This window comes from Trachemys scripta, chromosome 4, assembly GCF_013100865.1.
Source record: "Trachemys scripta elegans isolate TJP31775 chromosome 4, CAS_Tse_1.0, whole genome shotgun sequence".
In the NCBI taxonomy this organism is placed as follows: domain Eukaryota; kingdom Metazoa; phylum Chordata; order Testudines; family Emydidae; genus Trachemys; species Trachemys scripta.
In genome coordinates, this window is record NC_048301.1 from 133016149 (window position 1) to 133038358 (window position 22210).

At 46.9% G+C, this 22210-nt stretch overlaps 1 protein-coding gene across 4 annotated transcripts in view; it reads right to left on the minus strand.

The window, feature by feature from the left end:
* Positions 1-5757: 5757 nt before the first annotated feature.
* The window catches only part of DAGLA (diacylglycerol lipase alpha), a 72036-nt gene continuing 55583 nt past the window's right edge, over positions 5758-22210 (minus strand). For 2 of the 4 annotated variants that reach the window (XM_034767620.1, XM_034767619.1), the window contains exons 13-20: positions 21793-21873; positions 18496-18638; positions 15957-16025; positions 14749-14821; positions 13080-13276; positions 12550-12679; positions 11146-11327; positions 5758-9051 (exon numbers count right to left, since the gene is read on the minus strand). In XM_034767620.1, coding sequence (XP_034623511.1) covers positions 8124-9051; positions 11146-11327; positions 12550-12679; positions 13080-13276; positions 14749-14821; positions 15957-16025; positions 18496-18638; positions 21793-21873 — 1803 coding nt within the window. In that variant the 3' untranslated portion in view covers positions 5758-8123. The remainder of the gene's footprint in view (positions 9052-11145; positions 11328-12549; positions 12680-13079; positions 13277-14748; positions 14822-15956; positions 16026-18495; positions 18639-21792; positions 21874-22210) is intronic. The other 2 variants (XR_004645406.1, XM_034767621.1) reach the window with 2 other exon arrangements.

Consider the following 22210-nt stretch of genomic DNA (forward strand, 5'->3'; position numbering starts at 1 on the left):
TGGCTGGAAAACCATTTCCAGAGAGTAGTTATCAGTAATTCAAATGGGGTCCCACAGGGATCAGTTCTGAGTCCAGTTCTGTTCAATGTCTTTGTCAATGATTTAGATAATGGCATAGAGAGTACACTTATAAAGTTTGCAGACAGTACCAAGCTGGGAGGGGTTGCAAGTGCTTTGGAGGATAGGATTAAAATTCAAAATGATTTGGACAAACTGGAAAAATGGTCTGAAGTAAATAGGATGAAATTCAGTAAGAACAAATGCAAAGCACTCCACTTAGGAAGAAACAATCAGTTGCACACATACAAAATGGGAAATGACTGCCTAGTACTGCGGAAAGGGATCTGAGGGTCATAGTGGATCACAAGCTAAATATGAGTGAACAGTATAACACTATTACAAACATCATTCTGGGATATATTAGCAAGAGTGTTGTAAGCAAGACTTGAGACGTAATTCTTCCGCTCTACTCCATGCTCAGTAGACCTCACCTGGAGTATTGTGTCCAGTTCTGGGCACCACATTTCAGGAAAGATGTGGACTAACTGGAGAAAGTCCAGAGAAGAGCAACAAAAATAATTAAAGGTCTAGAAAACATGACCTATGAGGGAAGATTGAAAAAACTGGGTTTGTTTAGTCTGGAGAAGAGAAAACTGAGGGGGGACATTATAACAGTTTTCAAGTACATAAAAGGTTGTTACAAGCAGGAGGGAGAAAAATTGTTCTCCTTAACTTCTGAGGATAGAACAAGTAGCAATGGTCTTAAATTGCAGCAAGGGTGGTTTAGGTTGGACATTAGGACATTCCTGTCAGGGTGATTAAGCACTGGAATAAATTGCCTAGGGAGGTTAAAGAATCCTGTAAGGGATGGTCTAGATCAGTGGTTCTCAAGTGGGCCGCCGCTTGTTCAGGGAAAGCCCCTGGCGGGCCGGGCCGATTTGTTTACCTGCCGCGTCCGCAGGTTCGGCCGATCGCGGCTCCCACTGGCCGTGGTTTGCCGCTCCAGGCCAATGGGGGCTGGATTAGATGACTTCTCGAGGTCCCTTCCAGCTCTATGAGTCTATGCTTCTATATTTAAAATGTATAAAAAGGAAAAGCCTTTTTTATACATGTTAAATTAGCCTGCAGAACTCCCTGCCACAAGATATCACGGGGGCTAAGAGTTTAGCAGGATTTAAAAAATGGACATGTATTTGGACAATGAGAACATTTAGAATTACATTACATAAAATAAAAAGAAAACAAAGTTCAAGGATGCATAAACTCCCATGTTTCAAGGCACAAGTCAAACTGTAGCTGAGAGGATCAGGAGGAAAATGCCCCTACTAGAATTTTACTCAATAATTGCCCATCCTGCTTGCATTTTCCTAGCAAGCAACTGATGTTGGCCTGCGCTGGAGATGGGACTGCAAACTGGAGGGACCACTATTCTAATCCAGTATGACAATTTCTATATTCCTATGTGAATTTTGTATTTGCATTGATAGATCATACTGATCAAGTCACGTAAATAATTGAAACCCCTTGTGAAAAATCCCCCATGGCTAATCAGTTGAACATGATGCTGCTGCCAAAACACCTAATGTGATCCTGGGAGGCATAAACAGGGGAATCTGAAGTAGGATTCTGAAGAGAGGTTATTTTACATCTATTCTTGGCACTGGTGCGACCACTGCTGGATATACTGTTTCCAGTTCTGGTGCCTGCAATTCAAGAAGGATGTTGATAAATTGGAGTGGGTTCAGAGAAGAGCCACAAGAATGATTAAAGGATTAGAAAACCTGCCTTACAGTGACAGACTCAAAGAGCTCAATCTATTTAGCTTAACAAAGAGAAGGTTAAGAGGTGACTTGAAAGTTTATAAGTATCTACATGAGGAACCAATATTTAATAATGGGATCGTCTATCCCTTAGTGTAACATGATATAATGACTGGATGTTGAAATGAGACAAATTAAGACTGGAAATAAGTAGTAAATTTTAACAGTGAGAATAATTAATCATTGGCACAATTTACCAAGGGTTGTGGTGGGTTCTCCATCACTAACAAGTTTTAGATCAAGATAGGATGTTTTCTAAACAACATGATCGAGGCATTATTTGGGGAAAGTTCTATGGCCTGTGTTATACAGAAGTTAAGACTAGATGATCACAATGGTCCTTTCTGGCCTTGGAATCTATGAATCTATGTTTAGTAGTTTCCTTCTTTCGCCTACCCCTTTCTTTTCTTTATTCGTTGTTTATTGCATACTTCCTTCTTTGTGTACAAATTAAACATTTGAATTTAATATCCAATTCCTGATTGGGGCCTTTAAATGCTATTAAAATTAAAATACTAGTAGGAGTATCCTATAAGCATAAAGATAGAACTCAGGGGAGTACACTGTTATGATTTGTAGGTCTACACTCTAGACCAGAGGTGGGCACACTACAGCCTGCGGGCCACATCTGACCTGCGGGACCCTCCAGCCCAGCCCCTGAGCTCCTGGCCCGGGAGGCTAGCCACCAACCCCTCCCCTGCTGTTCCCCCTCACCCGCAGCCTCAGCACACCATGCTGCCGGCGCAATGCTCTGGGCGGCTGGGCAGCGCAGCTGCAGAGCCGCGGCCTGACCCGGTGCTCTGTGCTGCGCGGTGGCATGGCTGGCTCCAGCCACAACCACGCCGCCAGCCACCAGTGCTCCAGGCAGCGCGGTAAGGGGGCAGGGAGCGGGGTGGGGGGAACTGGATAGAGGGCAGGTGAGTTCAAGGGGTGGTCAGGGGCCGGGGGTGTGGATAGGAGTCGGGGGTGGTCAGAGGGTGGGGAACGGGGTGTTGAATGAGTGCAGGGATCCCAGGGGGCAATCAGGAAGGAGGGGGGGTTGGATGGAGCAGCGGAGGTCGGTCAGGGAGAAGGGGTGGTTGGATGGGGCAGGGGCCCCGGGGGGGGGGGAAGGGGGGGGGGGGTTGGGTGGGAGTTCGGGGGTGGTCAGGGGACAGGGAGCGGGGTGTATGTGAATGGGGCAGGAGTCGGGGAGGCCTCCCCAGGGGAGGGATGGGGGCAGGGGCTGGGCCCACACCTGGCTGTTTGTGGAGGCACAGCCTCCCCTAACCGGCCCTCTGTACAATTTCCGAAAGCCGATTTGGCCCTCAGGCCAAAAAGTTTGCCCATCCCTGCTCTAGACCATTTTTGCAATTTTAGAGCTCGGGAAAGTCTATAGTGTTTTGTATTAACTACCACTACTTCTGAATAAAATTAAGAGGAAAAACTACTAGAGTTGCAAATTTACACCTAAATCATACGTCGGAAGGTGGAGTAAGCACCTAGGGCTCCAAGCTGCAAAGTCCTGACCATCTCCTATGAAGTGCTGAGCACCTTCAACTCTCATAGACGCCACCAGGCACAGCATCTTTCCAGGTGGGAACAGGTGGACAGCAGTGCGGAAGCCAAGGCAATGGTGAGCTGGGTGGATGGAGTCAGGATTGGGCAGGTGGGATACAGCACTGCAACTGGTGCCAAACAGGACGTGGACTGAGGCACCATCTTCTTGACGTAGAGTAACCTCACCATCTGGGGCACCAAGAAAAGAGAGGAGAGGGCTCCTGACTGAGTGAAAGAGGTGGAGGCAGACACCAGCTTAAGAGAGAAGAGAGGAAAGCGGTAGCAGCAGGAGATGGTCCCAAACTAGAAGTGCAGATCTAAGGAAGGGTAATGGAGAGATCATCAGCTCTCTGCAGCAGGGACTGTCATTTTGTTCTGAGTCTGTGCAGCACCTAGCACAAGAGGGTCCGGGTCCCTGACTAGGCGCTACCACCATACAAACAAGAAAATAATTTATGAAAGGATCTCCACACATTAAAACCTGATGTGAAACTGCTCCAAAGGCTGGATCCAAGTCCACTGAAGTCAACGGGAATCTCTCCATTAACTTCAATAGGCTTTGGATCAAGCTCCTAAAGCTCAGAGGGCAGCTCAGAAATATGCCAGTGTTTGAAAAAGCACAAGAGAAATATTGATCACCCAAGCACACACGGCCCTTCATGGATCCTTACTACTTTCAAAGATAGGATTAGAGCCCGTCTCTCTTTGATCTAGGAAATATGGGAGTTAAACTGGTGCTATTACAATGGTTTAAAGCCTCCCATGTGGTCCCTGAATGTTCCAAGGTTTCAGGGTTACAGTCCATCACAGTCTGCTATGGGCTTTGAAGATAAAACATGCTATGCAAGTGCAGTCTCACTATTATTCAGTTAACCACAAAGAGCCTAATTGGGGAGATTGCTTTGTAGGACTCTTTGGCAAAGCTGCATTGGTGTATTAGGTTTCACTTTATACATTTTAATTTTTAAGGTGCACAAAACCCAGCCTCTCAGCTCCAGCAATTTGGTGCCTTCTGCTCTGATCCTTCACTGGAACGGCACTCCAATACCAATCACCCACTGATTGGGATGGAAGGCAAGAGTGTGCCCCAAGAACTGACACAAACGATTAAACAGCTTAGCTGCTCTCTAACATGTCAGGTACATCCAGTACTGCCCCAGTCACATTATGATGTTCCATTGACATTTCAATGGACCATCCAAACATTAAAGGCACAAGGTGGCTGCACAGGAGCTGGAGGATAAAATCCAGCAGTCAAGCAGTGAAGGAATCGTAAGTGCTAGGTATGGTTGTCTCAGAAAACGTATCAGAGCAGAGGAAAGGCAGAGAAGGTGGAGTGCAGCATGGGGTATGTATGGCGGATTAGTGATGGGTTCAGTGTTAAACACGAACACATCAGATATGTTCTTTTGGGTGCAATGGGAGTCTGCGTTTTGCAAATGCTCTCTATAATGCATAAGACAATGGGGTGGAGTTACGCATCAGTCACTTCAAGGGGGAAATTTAACGTGTGTTTGGGCAGTGCTGGGGCAGAGAGCATGGGTTTACTCTATGCAAAGAGTCCTGATTTCCCAGGAGGGGACAATGAAAAATGACTACAAGAGGGGAGGCCATGAGATACTGGAGTTGGAAACTTTGCTAATTGGACCCTCTCACACCTCGACTCCCCTCTTCTTTGGTCAGCGGCAGCCCTGGGACACCGGAGGCTGCATATTTCCAAATCCTGGGCAGAAGCTCCATAGCCACAGAGCATGTAAATTGGGGAGCAAGAACACACCCTGCTGGCCTGATTCCTCTACAGCTGATCAGGGAGAGAGCTTCTGAATTCTCTGTAATCCAATGGCTTTGAAAAAGTAGACACTGTTAAAACATACAACTGCAACAAAGGGGTGCCCAGGTCAGACGTGACATCTTAGTGCAATAGTGTGACCCATTAGTTATAATCTGGTCACTAGTGAAATCACTTAAATGCTAACAAAACCTTCACCAACAGGGAAGCTATCTGATCCCATAATTTCTGTGACTCTGACCCCCTAATCTCCCAAAATTGGGAACCGGTTTCACCTAGCCTCAGCAGATTTTCTGAGGCATCTCCTAATACAGTAGGTACGTACTTAACTACTAGAGGTTGGGATGATTCCTTCATTAATGTTTGTAAAGTGCTTTGAAGATATAAAGCGCTAGATAAGTGCTAAGTGTTATTATTACCACCCGACCTCAGCCTACTGGGCAAGGCAGGAACGTGCGCCCCTTCCCCAAGGCTAGCAGACAGCTTAAGGCAGGGTGTCACCTTGTCCACACTGCAGCACCCTCAGCAGACTGCTGCAGGTGGTGAGCCTAGCCTGCTAGTCTGACTCCCTAAATTCTGCAAACTCCCCTTTTTATTCTAAACTTTACTGCTCATTGTAATGCCTTCCTGAAAATCACCTTTTAATTCCCTTACCATGCGTTCTTGCCCTGCACTTCCAATGGAGGATGGTATTACTAGTTGTTCTTGTACAGGTGCCAGAACCATTCATGTTGTCAGCACAATGCTGGTTAACTGTTGCTGCAAAGCCAGCAAGAGGAACACACCACACTGCTCTTTTTGGTAGGGCCTATTTAAAAAAAAAAAAAAAAAGAGGAACTTTGTTGCTCAGCAACTAATAGATTAAAAAAAAAAAAAAAGATATTTAGAATCTGGAGGACATTTTTCCCTCTGATTGCCGGAGTCTTAAGAAATGTCACATTTGGAATCTAAACTACTGGGACAGTTAAAAGATTTTGTTTTAGTATTTATAAATGGAAACGTCTGCACTCCCAATGACTAAGCACTTCATGGTGGGGACTGGGGAATCTACCCTACATGATATTGTCACACTGGACACATAGGAGCCAATTCAACATTGCCATGCTGAGTGGAGGTAAAAACGTTCCCGTTCTTATTTGGTGCCATTTTACACTACTTTTTTTGTTTGGTATTTGTACAGCACCTACCACAAACAACCAACAACAAAGATGTACCGTGTTGGTGGATTGGACCCATCGATTCCTGTTGTGTAATGGGGCTAACCTATCAGAAGCATGGAATTCTCACTGTACTGGGAATTGCACAGCCAAGGGCTCCGGTAAGATGGGGCATTTTACTGCTGACTCAAACAGGATTCTTTTCCGGTGAAGGAGGGCAGAGCTGCAGAGACACGGATTGATTCTGCTGAGTTCTGATATGAAGTCTTTTTCCAGTTAGAGGACTCTTGTAGGTCACAGTATGTTTAACTGCCTAGGCAGTTAGTCTCCCTCCTGCTTCCATCATCGGAAAATCCCTTCCATTCATTCAGTAGAGCCAGCAGGCTACCCTGGGCACTGGAATTGAGAGCAACAGGAGTGGTTGCTCAGTCACAATTTTGTTGACAATATATTGGGGCTTTTTAACGAGCTGTCGTGCAGCGGGGTGAAGGGGATGAACCCCTGGCGGGGGGGAGGCATGCAGCTTCCCCTTGGGCTTGGATCAAAGGGCCTCCACTTTGAAACAAGGATTTGCAACAACAGCACCTCCTGCCCCCTCCACTCTCCCCTTAGCCCCCAAACTGAGGGAACGGCAAGGGAAGGGGAGAGAGAACATTCTTCTTGCTCCAGGAAGGCTTTCCAATTTGCGTAATGAATACCTTTCTGAAAAGCTTAGCAGCTCTGTAAACATACATGAGATTTCAACACCTGGTAAAGGTTCATCTTTTCCCTGAACTCCGATGGCAGAGACCAGCGTTGGTCTGTGGGGAAGGTGGACTGACGACCAGGAACAGGCCCAAGGAGGCTCCCAGGCTCCACAGGGACCTGGCAGATAATGCTGGGCACTGGCAAGCCTTTTAAATACCAAAAGCTAGTTTAAACCAATCCATCCATGCGGTATTGAGATGAAAATCCTGTCAGTCTGTGGTGTGAACATCTCCAGTTCTGAGTGGTCCAGGGAGCTGTGAAGTGATGAAGGTGAGGCCCAAGAGACCTTCTCCACCCCTCTTGTGGAGGACGGATGCAGCAGTGGCCTTCGGCTCGCTAGTACATGGATTTCCTTTCTTCTCAGAAGAAGCCTGGTTGTCAATGAACTCAGAGGTAATTGGGGGAGCGAAAACACACAGTGCCAGCCTGATTCTCGCTGCGCCTGGTCAGGGAGAGGGTGGCTGCATTCCCCGGGAATACAGCTCCAATGGCTTTAAAACAGGAGAGAGTGTCTTATAAAAACACACACCATGAAAGGGTGACGAATTGGTGCTTGGGTCAGACATGACGTGTTAGTGCAATTGGGCCCAAAGTCGCAATCTGCTCGCTATTGACACCACTTAAATGACAACAGGGAGGTGGATCCGAGCCTTACTTTTGTTAATCCAGTCCTCTAACCTCAGGGAATCCACCCCCTGACTCCAGCAGACTCCCTCAAGCAGGAAATCTGAGCCCTGTGCCCCAGCAGATGCTCTGAGGCAGGAAATCTGCCCCCTGATTTAATCCAGTAGGCTGAGGTAGGGAAACCAAACATCTAACTCCATTGATGAGACCCCTCTTAGTGTAGCAGGCTTTGAGAGGCAGTACATCTTCTCCCAAACTTAAGCATACAACCCAGCATACAGAATCCATCCCCCTGACGTCACTATGCCACCAGCATGGCACCCCAGAAGGAACATTCTCAGGCATCTCCCCCACTTCCGAACTGCCCAATGCCCAGCTCCTCCAAGTGTTATCCCAGCATTCAGCTCATGGGATTGGCTCTTGGAGCCTCACCCCTCCACTCCTGCACTAGAGGGCTGAGATCATGAGGTCCTCCTGCTTGGCAGGGCTGGTCACATGACCAGCTGGAGTGGAAGTCCGGATTTTGTCAGTGACCAGGCATTCCTGGCTGCTCATGCCTGTGGGAGTGATGTCCATAAGCTCCCCAGACGAACTCAGAGGGAAGGAGGGTGAGACTGAGATGCCAGAAGAGGGATCTGCTGAGCCAGCAAACAACCTAGGGGGCTTGGGGACTAGGTTGGGCTCATACTGTGCTCTCAGCAGGATCTCCTGATCACTGACTGACTTGGGCATCTCAGCAAAGTCACTGGAGCTGTCAGATACCATCATGCAATAGAGGTCCTGGAAGGAGCTGCTTTTGCTGTCCAGGTTAAAGAGGCTGTCTATAAATTCAGCAAACTCCAGCACTTGTGGACTGGGCACATCAGTGAGCCGTCCATTCTGGAGGGTCAGTTCCTCCCGAGGGGTGAAGGAAACATGGTCCCCTTCGCTACCAGCTCCTTCCTCACTGCTGCGTCGCTGGGGAGTAGTGCCACCACTGTTGTGCAAGGCCTCCGGGGGCTGGGTCTCCTGGGAGTGTTTGGAGAGGCTGTCGGCAGCAAGCAGCTCTGTCCGTGAGCTGAGGGAGGGGTTCTCCTCAGGGATAACGGGGTCTATATAAAAGCAGTGAGTCTCATCCTTCTCCATGACGACGTGGAGGCTGGGTGAACCGCGGATGCTCCGGAAGCCAGAGGAGCGCCTCGACTCAAAGCTGTAGATGGACTCATTGTCAGACAGACTCTCCATGGTAGCGAGAGGAGCGCGACGGTCCTGCAGCTCCACAGACAAGCGCTCCTTGGTATCCAGAAGCAGTAGCTCCACAGGGTCCTTCTGCACAAGAGAAAGGAGCTTGGTCTCATAAAACCCCTCCAAACTGATTTCAGAATGGGACTTGCTCCTGCAAAGAGAGAACAGAAACATGAAGCAGCTGCATGACTCTGAAACCTGACTGATGCCAGCTCATTCCTGTGTAAATGAGGGAGTCCCAGACACCATCTCTCACCCCCAACATAGCTCTGCTTACTGAGTGCACATCAAATATCACCTCTGGGCCCAGCACCATCACATACACCTTGGCAGTCAGCATCTCAATCTCCACCTCCTACCTCCCAACACTGTCAGTTAAAGCTCTCGCCTGCCACAAATTTAACCCATCCCCTGTACCTCTCCCCTGGAAGGAAATGATGGAAAGTGAAGCAGCAGCAGGCTCCAATCCTGGACTGCCCTATCTCTGACCCTCCCATTCACAGCACAAGGCTTGAGAGAGTAACCTCCTCTCCCATTCACCCACCTCCAAAACAAGAATAGCCTCACATTATTCCACTCTAGAGTCTGCGTAGGGGACATGGAAGTCTCTTTCCTCTGGATAGTCAACAGCCTCTTCCTCCTCTCTGCTTGCTCCTACCTCCCTTTTTTGGCCTCATTGTAGCCTTCACTAATCATAGAATCAAGGACTGGAAAGGACCTTGAGAGGTCATCTAGTCCAGTCCCCTGCCCTCATGGCAGGACTGCTCCCTCCTCTGGCTGCTCTACTGTCATGGTTCTGCCCCTGCCTAGCCTCTCACTCTGTCTCCGGTGATGGCTCCTGCTCAGGGCCTAGAATCCCTGTTTCCAGTCTTCTCCTACTTTCTCATCTCATCTTTTTCTTTAACTTCAACTACTACTCAGTTTTATCCCAGGGGTGCATATTTCAACACCCTTAATGACTCCATCATGTTCGGCCTCCCTATCTATCTTAGCCAGATAAGTGCATGGCTTCCTTTCAGCTTCCTTTATCTGAAATCTCAGAAACAGAAGTCCTTTTCTGGGGTAGAAGTGGCCCCTTCAAGCACAGCTCCGTCTCTTCACCCCCATTTGCTCCAACTATCTATAGCCTTCCTCCTCCATCTCCAATGCAACCATGTCCATAAGTCACTCCCTCAGCTTCACGTTTTCTGCAATCTTCATCCAAGTCCTCTCCTACTCTCACCTTGACTACTGCAACTCTCGCTCTGTGGCCTCCCCAGTCCCAGCTCTGCCAATCCCAGCACGTGCATATGCCCCAAACCCTCACACAGGTACAAATGAGTGCAACCACACTCATTCCCTTTCCCCTACACAGTTCCACTGGCTCCCATCTCGTTCTGACTGAAAATTACCTTCCTTGTTCTTATAACTCCCAATGGTCTGGCTCCAGCCAGCCTCACAGTCACTGCCTACTCCCTTCCCAACTCTCTCTGCCCTGGCCTGCTCCCTGTCCATCACTAATCTGGCAGCTGTATTTGCAACTCAAAGCAGAAGTGGGGAAGGATTAAAAGGCCCTAACAAGGAGAAACAGTATCTTTTATGCTGCTTGGACTCAGAGCAGCAAAAAGACTAAGCATAAGCAAAAGATCTCCAGTACCTGGTCTGGGTTAGCCCTAAAGAACATAGAGAGCTTGCTTATTATAGAAGCTTTTATTACTTTTTGAAACTTAACACTGGAACTCATTTGTATGTGTTTAGCTGCTTTAACCTTTGTAAATAACTCTCTTATTTCCTTTTCTTAGTTAATACATCTTTAAATAGTTTATTATAGGACTGGCTGCAAGTGTTGTCTTTGGTGTGAGATCTAAGATGCAACTGACCTGGGGTAAGTGACTGGTCCTTTGGGATTGGGAATAACCTGAATATTACTAGGATCTTTGGTGGGAGGAACCATCTATCAAAGGTAAGCTTACCTTGGTGCCAAGATAGATCAGAGTTCGCAAGGGGACTGTCTGTGACTCCATGTTAAGGCTGATGTAGTGCTTGAGGAGTTCACACTTGATAATAGCTTGGTGAAATCTAAGTACAGATCTCACAACCAATTTGGGGTTTGTGCTCTGCTCCTTAACAGTCTATACGGGGGTTGGTCTCATGCTCTTGAGCCACTGCAGGACAGCTTGGCAGTGATCAGGGATCCTGTGGGAGGCAACAATCCCTCCACAGGCCTTGGGTAAAGTTTTCAAGGAAATTAAAGGCACATCCTTACTTGACGCTGCTGTTCCTTCTATCCACTGTTATGGCTCCAATCCCGATCTGTAATGAGGGTCCGCTGGGCAGGGGCTGATTCTGGAAGATCAATTCCGGGTTGAGATCCACTTCTGTTGGACTCACCATCACTTTGGCTGCAGAAAGCAAGGCAGTTTTGCCCTTGTTGTAATTCTCCAGGACCTAGTCAAAATAAGATCAGCTTTGCTCAGTGACCGTTTCTGTTCTGACTGCTGAACATCCCTCAGACAAGCAAACTTATCCCCGATTTGCTTCTTATCAGCAGCCTTTGCAAGCCTAGTGGGATCTCAAAGGCAAGGATCATACCTAGGATCACACACGCTGATATTATACAAATATTGACACTAAAGCCACACTGTCAGTATGTACTGCTGGAACCCAGCAGGGGGAAAGCAACTAGGGACCCTGCCTGTGGTAGCCCCACGATTAACGGGGCCTGGGAGACCCGGGTAAAGCTATGTGCCACTGCCTCATGACTAGGAACTGTATTTGTATCATTCTGCAGCCCTTACCCATGTGTGGTAGTAGGCACTCAGATGAGCAGTCCCATTGACTTAAATAAGGGTTGTAAAATCAGGCCCAATGACTTGAGACACGTACTGCTGTGTGACATGCAGATGCCTAATATTGCCTCTGTAGCACAGTGGAAAGATTCTGCAGAGGCTCTAGCATGTTGGGAGGTGCTGGACAACTCAGGGACCTCCACATGCGTCACTGCTGCCCCACTGAGGAAGTTGTGGTTTATTAGATTAACTTTGAATACATGAGCAGTCCTTTGGCAGAGAGAGGTAGGGTGTGGGATGGGCAGGTTCTGAAGGCAGAAACCAAGGAGCAGACAAGACTAAGGAGACAGCTGAGGCTGGGGTTCACACTGTGCTGTTTTGGAAATGCAGCACGGTCAAGTGGATAGGGCACTTAACTGGGACTCAGAAGACCCAAGTTCTATTTCCAGCTCTGCAATGAATGAGCTATGTGTCCCTGGGCCAGACTTGTCCACTCTGTGCTTCAGTTTCCCTTCCCACTCTTTGACCATCTTGTCCATTTAGACTGTAAGTTTTCTAGAGCAGGAACTGGCTCTTACTATGTGTATATACAATGCCTAGTACAATGGGCACCAATCTTGGTTGGAGCCTCTCAGTGTTACTGGAATACACTACTATGTATAAGAGTTGTTAAAACCAGGTGCCAGCACGTGACTTTTCGACTCTCCAACAAGGATGTAGCTTTGGTTTGGAGCAGCTGAGTGGGGACTCCACCAGTTTATGCCCTCATTCAACCTCCCCATCTCCTGCCACTCCCAGGGTCTGAGACTCAGAAGCTATATTGCCGTGCTGAGTCTCCCCCTGCCCCTCCCGATACCAGAGACTCAGACGCTCAGCATTACCTTGTTGAGCCCCTCCATGACCACATAAGGGAGGTGTTCATGCAGCATTGCTGGGGAGATGATGACTTCATTAAACGCTTTATTATCACCCCAAATTGCAAAGTAAGTGGGATCCTCCTGTTCGCAGCAACTGGAATAGAAGTCAGGGATCAAAAGAGAGGGAGCGATGGAGACATGGGAGAGCATGTGAGTCAGAGAGGGGGAAGGATGGAGAATGTGAGAAGGAGACAGTGGGGGCCAGAGACAGAGAACAAGAGAATGGGAAGGGGGCGGTAAAAGAGAAGAGACGTTGAGTTACATATACTGCTGCCACTGCTCCCAATCCTGATGCAAGATCTCCCCTCCTTCTATCTCCTCCCCAGGACAGACACAACCATCACAGGATGGTGCTAAATAACTCCCATTTACAGACAAAGCAAGCTGTGGCTTTCCTGAAGGCTATCCTCTTGGGTCACTTTCCAAAACAGAAGTGGGCCCGCCCTGCCCCGGGCACTGGCTTGCAGCATGGCTGCAGCTCCAGCTGTACTTACCAGCACTGCTCGGCAGGGTGATTGTGCACCACATGGATGATGCGGCCAGGTGGATAGAGTGGCGTACTGGCGGACAGGGCAATAGTTAGGTCACTGGGGTGAGTCCAGAGACGGTTACTGGTCACTGAATTCCCTTCCGTCTCTTCTGGGAGCTCTGACTTGGGTATACACTTTGTGGCTCCCACGATGATTCGCCACTGTCCAAGAAGAGAGAAAGGAGAAGAATGAGGTGATGCAATGGATTGTGATGTCGAAATACAGAAAGGGACAGTGTGGAGATGAGAAAAAAAGAATGGGATAAAAAGCCAGGGGAGAAGGGGGAGCACAGTGTCATATTCCTAGGGTCACTTCACATTAGACTGTTGCTGGGTTTGGTTAAGCAGGATATATAACACCTTAAGAGTGTCCCAAAACAACAAAATCGGGCTTATGCCCTTGTTTGCTTTATCAGAAAACAAAGGAAAGTTAAAAGGTCTCCCCACACCCCAAGGTTTTTTTCCTGCTTGTTTTTACCTTAGAAATAGCAAAGTCTTGTCTTCCCTGTTTTTGCTGAAGGTTTCCTTAGAGGAGCCAGAGACATGGCATGGAAGTGTTATCAGCCCTGCATTGGAGGGCCAGGTATGGTGAATCTTTTACAAAGAGATATTTTCTCATACCTATTTATTAGGCATTTGAATTAAGTAGACATTAGCAACAAAAGAAAGAAAACAAAGTTCTAAAGAATCTGCATGAAAACCACTTCTCCTCTCAGTTAACCAGGTTTTGCTTCCCTGGTCCTTTTGAAATCATAATCCCAACAGTTTATATACCCACAGAACACTGCAAGACAAGCAGCATAAACAAGAGCTGAATTTCTAATGTGAAAAACAAGCAGAGAATGAACAACCCAAACAAACAAAAAAAACCCTTTCAAGCATGTCACACTACACAACCACACAAAAAGACACAGAGTCCTTTTTCCCCATTTACAGATCACCTTTAAAATGCTTGATATTAAAACTGCTACTAGTGTTAATAAGGCTTCTGTTATCCCTTAGATCGGGGATGCCCAACCTACGGCCCACCAGAGCATTTCCTAAGGCCCACAGCCTGCTTCAACATAATATACTAACGGCCAATTCATTAGCATTTGTTTACATCATTTTTGTTTACACAAGTGTGTAAATAGACGATACTGTACCTAGAAACAAGCTATCTAAATATATATGAAACAAGCTGAACTTAAAATACAAATCAATATGGGTGACTTTAAATCTTATTGAAACAGATTGAATCTGTTTGGCCCACACAAGGTTGTGCTTAGGTTTATGTGGTAATAAGGTTGGACACCACTACCTTAGAATGCTGGCATTTCCCAGTATGCTGGAAATGAATCTTTATGACATAGTATACATATAAATCCTCCATCTCCAAAGGGTTAACATAATCTACTTAACCCAAAACTGCACAACGAAATAGATACCAAGGAGCCATGGGTATAAAACTCCACACCCACTCCATTACTTAGTCCATTACTGGCTATTGCTCACTAAAGGCCAGGAAGAGCTAGAACTGGAGTGTGAGATCCTAAACAGATTCAGCTCAGGACACCACCTATTCATTCGGTCTGGTGTTTCCATGCAAATAATTGTCAAGGCTTTTAATTCCAGGTGAATTTGAATCTTCTTACCTTTGGTTTGTTACTTCTCTGGAGAACATCAAGAAGCTGCCGGCGAAATCCTTCTAGCTGTGAGAGACCAATCCTGGAAGAGAGAGAGAGAAAGGGTGTTAGCTACACCTGCACAGGTGACTACTGAGAAGTAAGCATCACAACACAGGTACCAAGGAGAGGTGGGACTGACAGAACAGAAGAGTGAGATACCACAATACAAGAGATGGTACAAAGATTTGGGAGACACCACGATACAGATGACCCAAGAAACATCACAGAGGTGTGAGATTACACAATATAGGTAACGAAGTGTAAGAAGCCACATATAGATTGATACAGGTATGAGATGTGACAATACAGATAACCAAGGAGATGGATACTGAGGTGAGAGATGGCATGAGACAGGTAGATAGTACCTGGTGTGACGTCACAATACGAGGAACCAGGAAAATGGTTCAGAGATAAACGAGACTACAAAACAAGTAAGCCAAGGAGATGGTACAGCAGTGTAAGACACCACCATACAAATCATCAGGGAGACAATGGACAGATGAGAAATGTCATCATATAGATTACCAATAATAATAATACTCAGTACTTCAGGACGCTTTTCCTCGAGAGATCTTCAAGCATTTTACAGAAGTGGGTCAGTATCATTATCCCCATTTCAAAGATCGGGAGACACACCATGAATTGATGGTAGAGCTGGGAATAGAACCCAGGTCTCCTGGTCCAAAGCCCCAGCCATTAGGCCACACATCTCCAATGTGATGATAAAAAGGTGTGAGATGTCCAACTCTAGGTAACCAGGGAGAGGGTACACAGGTCTGAGATGACAAAGCACATGGAACCAGGAGACAGTACACAGGTGTGGGATGACACAATACAGATACCATGAAGATGGCAGAGATATATCAGATGTAACAATGAACATAATTGTGAAGTCAGGATATTCACCTTTTTACTCATACAGGCAACTGAGAGAGAGGGGAGGGATATGCCAATACACAGGTGTGTGATACACCAATAAAGGTGTCCAGGTAAAAGATACAGCAATACAGGTAACTAGGAAAAGAGGGACAAGTAAGAAGCACATGAGGACAGGTAAATGAGGAAACTGGAGATAGATATGATCTGGGGGGAGGGGGGTTCAGACAGGAAATGGGTGCCTTTGGTATAAAACAAGTGGATACTGAAGTGAGGAATTCAGAGATTTTTCAACTTGCCTGGGGACTAGATCTTTGCCAAGCACGACAGCAGTCACAAACTCTTTTGAGTACTCCATGGCATCCTCACTGGAAGAGAAATAGGATCCAAGAACAAGTAGGATTTCACTGGCAGAGACCAGGAGTACTTGTGGCACCTTCGAGACTAACACATTTATTAGAGCATAAGCTTTCGTGGACTACAGCCCACTTCTGCGGATGNACGTAGCCTTAGTCTCCGAAGGGCATGGGATGTTCTCTCCTTCCTATCTCTCTCAAGTGTCCTGGCCATCCGAAGACTATGGGAGATTCAATTTGAGGCATAATATTTGAGTACTTCCTTTCCCAAGTGTATGCAAGGGCTAATAGTGCCTGGGACACAGGGAGTGGATTTCAAGCCTAGCACCTGTGGATCAAGACAGAAACCCCAGATGCCGTGAGGAACAGAAATTGTGGCCTGCACAACACCACAATCCCCCAAATCCAGCCTCTTGGAAATCAGACCCTTCAGAGGCCAAGAACAATTTGGCCATGGAATGCCGGTCTCTGCCAGTTTCAGAGTAGCAGCCGTGTTAGTCTGTATCCGCAAAAAGAACAGGAGTACTTGTGGCACCTTAGAGACTAACACATTTATTAGAGCATAAGCTTTCGTGGACTACAGCCCACTTCTGCGGATGCATCAGTGGGCTGTAGTCCACGAAAGCTTATGATCTAATAAATGTGTTAGTCTCTAAGGTGCCACAAGTACTCCTGTTCTTTTTGCGGATACAGACTAACACGGCTGCTACTCTGAAACTGGCAGAGACCGGCATTCCATGGCCAAATTGTTCTTGGCCTCTGAAGGGTCTGATTTCCAAGAGGCTGGATTTGGGGGATTGTGGTGTTGTGCAGGCCACAATTTCTGTTCCTCACGGCATCTGGGGTTTCTGTCTTGATCCACAGGTGCTAGGCTTGAAATCCACTCCCTGTGTCCCAGGCACTATTAGCCCTTGCATACACTTGGGAAAGGAAGTACTCAAATATTATGCCTCAAATTGAATCTCCCATAGTCTTCGGATGGCCAGGACACTTGAGAGAGATAGGAAGGAGAGAACATCCCATGCCCTTCGGAGACTAAGGCTACGTCCTCACTACAGGGGGGGGGGTCGATTTAAGATACGCAAATTCAGCTACACGAATAGCGTAGCTGAATTCGACGTATTGGAGCCGACTTACCCCGCTGTGAGGACGGCGGCAAATCGACCTCTACGGCTCCCCCGTCAACGGCGCTTACTCCTACCTCCGCTGGTGGAGTAGAAGCGTCGATTTGGGGATTGACTGTCGCATCCCGATGAGACGCGACAATTCGATCCCCGAGAGATCGATTTCTACCCGCCGATTCAGGCGGGTAGTGTAGACCTGCCCTGACACTACATGGTGCTTATGGGATTAAGAACATCACTTTCTGCACCATCCCATCCCTGCTGGCCGAAGGTAAGTGAGCCAAGGCTCCCAGATCGCTGTTCATTATGCAGATTTACATCTTCATTGGCCTCTCTCTGAATCATGGCCTCAATAGCTAGAGGCCAACACTACTGACAGAAGTCAAATGACAGGGTCTACAGACGTCACTGCAAACCATGTTAGAGTGCAATGAAGATCAGAAATATGATAAGTGGAGGCACCCCCCCTAGAGCTATTGGATAGTCTGAGGTTTACCAGCACACTCTAGTGATGGTTGTGTCTACAACAGCCTAATGGATTTCTGCCAGGGGAAATGCGAATAGATAAGCTACAGAGTTCCCTCAGTGACTATCCTGGGGAGTAATTCCTTTGACAGTCACTACGGAGGACACTCTGTCCAACAGATACTGTGGAGACTCCTATCATGGTAACTGTCTTGAAGGATAATGCCCAGAGTGATTACCGTAATGGGAAATGCCCCCCCCCCCCCGGGTGCTACAGAGACACAGGACTATCATCATGAATGAGTCTCTGCAGCTGCTGTAAATACCCCCTGCAATGACAGTCGTGACTGCTCAAGGGACCCCACCCCTCTCTATGTTGGTCAAGATGGGTAATTTTTTTTTTAAAACTACTATATGAGTCACCTGTTGTATATCTATCTGCAATGGACAGAGGAGCACAGCGCCCTGAATCACATAATATGCAGTGAAGGATGTGGGAAGGGAAACACTGTCTGGGCTGCCAGCCTCTTGACTGTGGCTTGCACTTGCTACTGTAAACAGGGTAAAGCTACAATATTAGCCAGGGGACTCCTGTGCCATGTGACTTCACAGATTTAGTGAGTGTCTGGGGCAGCTGTCCACCTGGCATCAAAATCAAGATCCAAAATCAAGACGGACAGAACCAGGCCTGTTGGACACAACCAATGGCAACATCAGCTTCTATAGTATATCGCCCCCCATGGCTGTAAGTTCTTTAGGGCAGGGATTGTCTCTTGCTATTTTTCAGTACAGCATCAAGCACAATGAGGCCTTGGGGTGCTATCATAGTACTAACAACACACAATAATGATCAGCTGCAACCCCCCAGTCAGGTCTCATCTTCCAACACATACCTCAGCAGCCCCCCTGGGGGAGAATAGGCATAGCACTTCAGCGATGGGTACTGCGGACGCAGCAGGAAGGACAGAATGGCAGCTGTGCCTGCCCCTAGGGAATGGCCCACCACAATCAGCCCATAGTGTTTTGTTCCTCTGCCCTGCAAAACAAAGACCAGCTGAGATACTGGAAGAATTTAGGCACCTTTCTACGATGCTCCCCAGGCTTAGCAAAAGCTGACTCTCCCATGCACTAGTGCTCCAGACCGTCCCTCCTTCCACCAATGGAAATTAATTATGGCCTGGTAGGACGACACTTTCTGGAGTGGTCGTGGAATTCAGATTCCATGCTGCCTCAGTCTAGAATACATAATGACAGTTCCACCAAGCAAATCCCATTCCTGCCCCGGAAGGACCCTTCTTCTGAAGTGAAAGTGGAATTCCCTCAGTCCTAGCAGTCACATCAATAACTTAGCAGGGGCCCAACTATGCCCCATCTGACGGACGGGAGTAGGACACTTTTGTTACTACCTGTGAATTTGTCTCCTCATAACAGGGAACCCATGAGCCTGGAGACAGAATGCGGGTAACCACATCCACTACCATTCACGGAGGCAACTTGAATAATTTTCAGGACAAGGGGGACTAGTTCCAGAAACCTTTTCAGAGGGAAACCTTAAAGATATGTGCGGCGAGAATAACCACAGATGCATATCTAACAGACTGGGGTGCTCCCAATGGGTTGCACACTTGCCAGGGAAAATGGTCTACTCTGGAAAGGAGGATGAATATAAATTTGCTGGAATTGAGGGTGATCAGGAAGGCCATGGAATGTCTAGTTCCCCTCTTGACCTCGTCTAGGTTCAGAGTGACAATTATGCAATAGTAGCTTACATAAATGGCCAGGAGGAATTTCAATCTCTCCTCCAAGAATAGAGACTCTACGCGTTTTACGCTGGTGAAAAAGTGGAAGCTGCTGGTTTTGGCCACCTAAGTACAAAGCAAACACAACATTCAGGCCAAACAGCTGAGTCAACAGACTCTGTGCCTATGGAGAATGGGAAATGAATAGACAACCTCCATCAGTTCATTTTCAGGAATGAAGAACTCCACAGATCAATTTGTTTGCCTTGTTGGACTTTTCTTGTTGCAGTCACTGGGAGAGGAAGGCATGGAAAAATCGATGCATTCTCAGTTCAGCAGTCTAGTCCCCTAATGTGGGCGTTTTTTCCTTTCCCGCTCCTTGCTCACGTAGCCAGAGTACTCCTGAAAACACCAAGATCTGGCCCCACAGTCCTTAGTTTTCCTGGCTCCTAGAAATGTTAGTTTGTTCCCTTGAATTCTATCTCCCACTAAAGGTCCTATCAGATGCCAAAAACTGAGAAATTCAAACTAGTGCTTGGAACTTGGATGGCTGCATCTTCTGGAGTTTAGATATTCTCAATAGCTGGCAGACTTACTCTTGTAATAAAAAAAAATACACTTCTGAGCTTTACTATTGCATTTGGTGTCAATTCAGAAGTTGAAGCTCTAGGCATGGCCTGAATCATAAAGCTTACTAATAAAAAGCTATGTTGGCTTCATCAAACCTCTGAGTCTCAGTTCTCTGCATGACCAACAGCAGCACTAGGGGCCCCTAGGCTATATGGAAGGTCTACCATCACATCCTCAGAACTCTACATTTATCAAGTCAGGGATCAAACCTTTCCCTCCAATTAAGATGGGAAATCAAATCTGGTACTAGGACACAAAAATGGAACTATTAGAAGCAACCTCTACAATACTGCTGTTTTTCTTATCAGTTTAAAGTAGCATTCTTAAATGGCCAACGCGTCTACTAGGAGGGTAAGTGAAACGAATGCTTTGTCCATCAAAGAACCATTTCTTTAGCTTCTTTATGGTAAAGTTGTCCTTCAGACAGCACTTGACTATTTCACAAAGTTGCTTTCCCAGAGCACGTTAATGGAGACATTTCCTTATCTTCCCTGGGGCCAGATCCTACCGAGCGACACCAAATTACATCTGCTGAAGATTGGATCCATCATATTTAAAACAATCTTATCCAAAGGAAGTCAAATTAAATTACCTTGTTGTGAGATGGATGATCAAGTATTACTTAGGAACAAAACCAAGATTTGTGTGTACAATGTGCAGGAGAGAATTAAGGTATCAGAGCTTCTAATACCACTATATTCTTGCAAGTCCAGGCAGCAATTATTGAGGTCTATGGAACAGCAGGAAAATTTCCCTCTCATGAGTAAGAGCTCACTTAATAAGGCCAATTTCCACTTTCTGGGGTGAAAGGAATAGAGCATCATATTAAGAAATCATCAGAGTAGTGACCGGTGCATCCCTCCATCCATTTACCACACATTACAAGGTGGACATCTCATTGGGGCATTTGGCTATCAAGTCCTACAATCTGCCATGCTTCTTTGATCCCTCTTTTCCTTTTTCCTCTCCTTTTTGGTTTCTAGATTGCTTGCTAAATCCCAATAGTCCATCTTCAGATCAAGGCCTTCTTTGGACACGAGAACAGGGCAATCTTCTCATAGCAGAGAATCTGACAGTCCAGAGAAGCCCTCCCTTAGCTAAAAGTGTGGTATAATTTACATTCACTTTGGAGGGCAACATTCTGGAGTTGTGGTATGGTCTTCTTCATGGTACAGGAAGATCAGCTCATGCAAAAAGTATATATCTGAGCTATCCAGATGAATGCTAGTGGCCATTGCTCCCCAGTAGTCTCTCTCTAAACTAATGGATTCCATGGGCAAGAGATTTTAGTCTTAATAATAATGGAGATATCCTATCTCCTAGAACTGGAAGGGACCTTGAAAGGTCATCAAGTCCAGCCCCCTGCCTTCACTAGCAGGACCAAGTACTGATTTTGCCCCAGATTCCCAAGTGGCCCCCTCAAGGATTGAACTCACAACCCTGGGTTTAGCAGGCCAATGCTCAAACCACTGAGCTATCCCTCCCCCTATTGATATGTTTCTCTGCTCAGTGTCACTATAGAATGACTTCCTGTTTTTATTTAGCCTTGCCTCAAGAATGAGCTCTGGAGCTATGCAGGACTGGTGTGGAGAACCCTTCAAAACAGGGAGCATGGAGGAAACAAGGACATTGGAGTAACAGGTAACAAGTTGGCGCTCTAATGACTAGGATCAGCAGGAATCAGAAGAAAGCTTTGAGTGCCTGGGACCAATTCTACTACAGCTGTTTCAGGGAAGTGTGGATGGAGGGACAATACCAGTGGCACAGGAGAATCCTATCTCCTAAACACTCTGCATGGGGCACAAGAAAGCAAGGACTCACCAAGTCACGTCCGAAGGCTTGAGAAAGCACCATCTCCTGCTCCAATTTCTTCTTGATGTACTCAGCAGACAACACCATTCCCTGAGGGAAGACACCAAGAAGCATAGACCAAAATGTGATCATTAGCATATCAGCACAGTCTCAACACACACAGGCCAGCAAATTACTGAAAGGAGTTAGTGAGCTTTCCAGCTAAGGCTCTGGACTGCACCCAAGGGGTGATGGGGGAAGTACTGACTCACCCTTTCATTTCATTTGGAGAGGAATTAATTGGGGTATCAGCAGGTATGTGTCTAGTTAGCAGGGTAGTGGACTGCTATACAGTAGCAGAAGTAGTAAATATTTATATTATGGTAGTACCAGTAGCGTAGCTGGGGGGGGAGCGAGGCAGCAACCACTCCCCCACTGAGCACAAGTG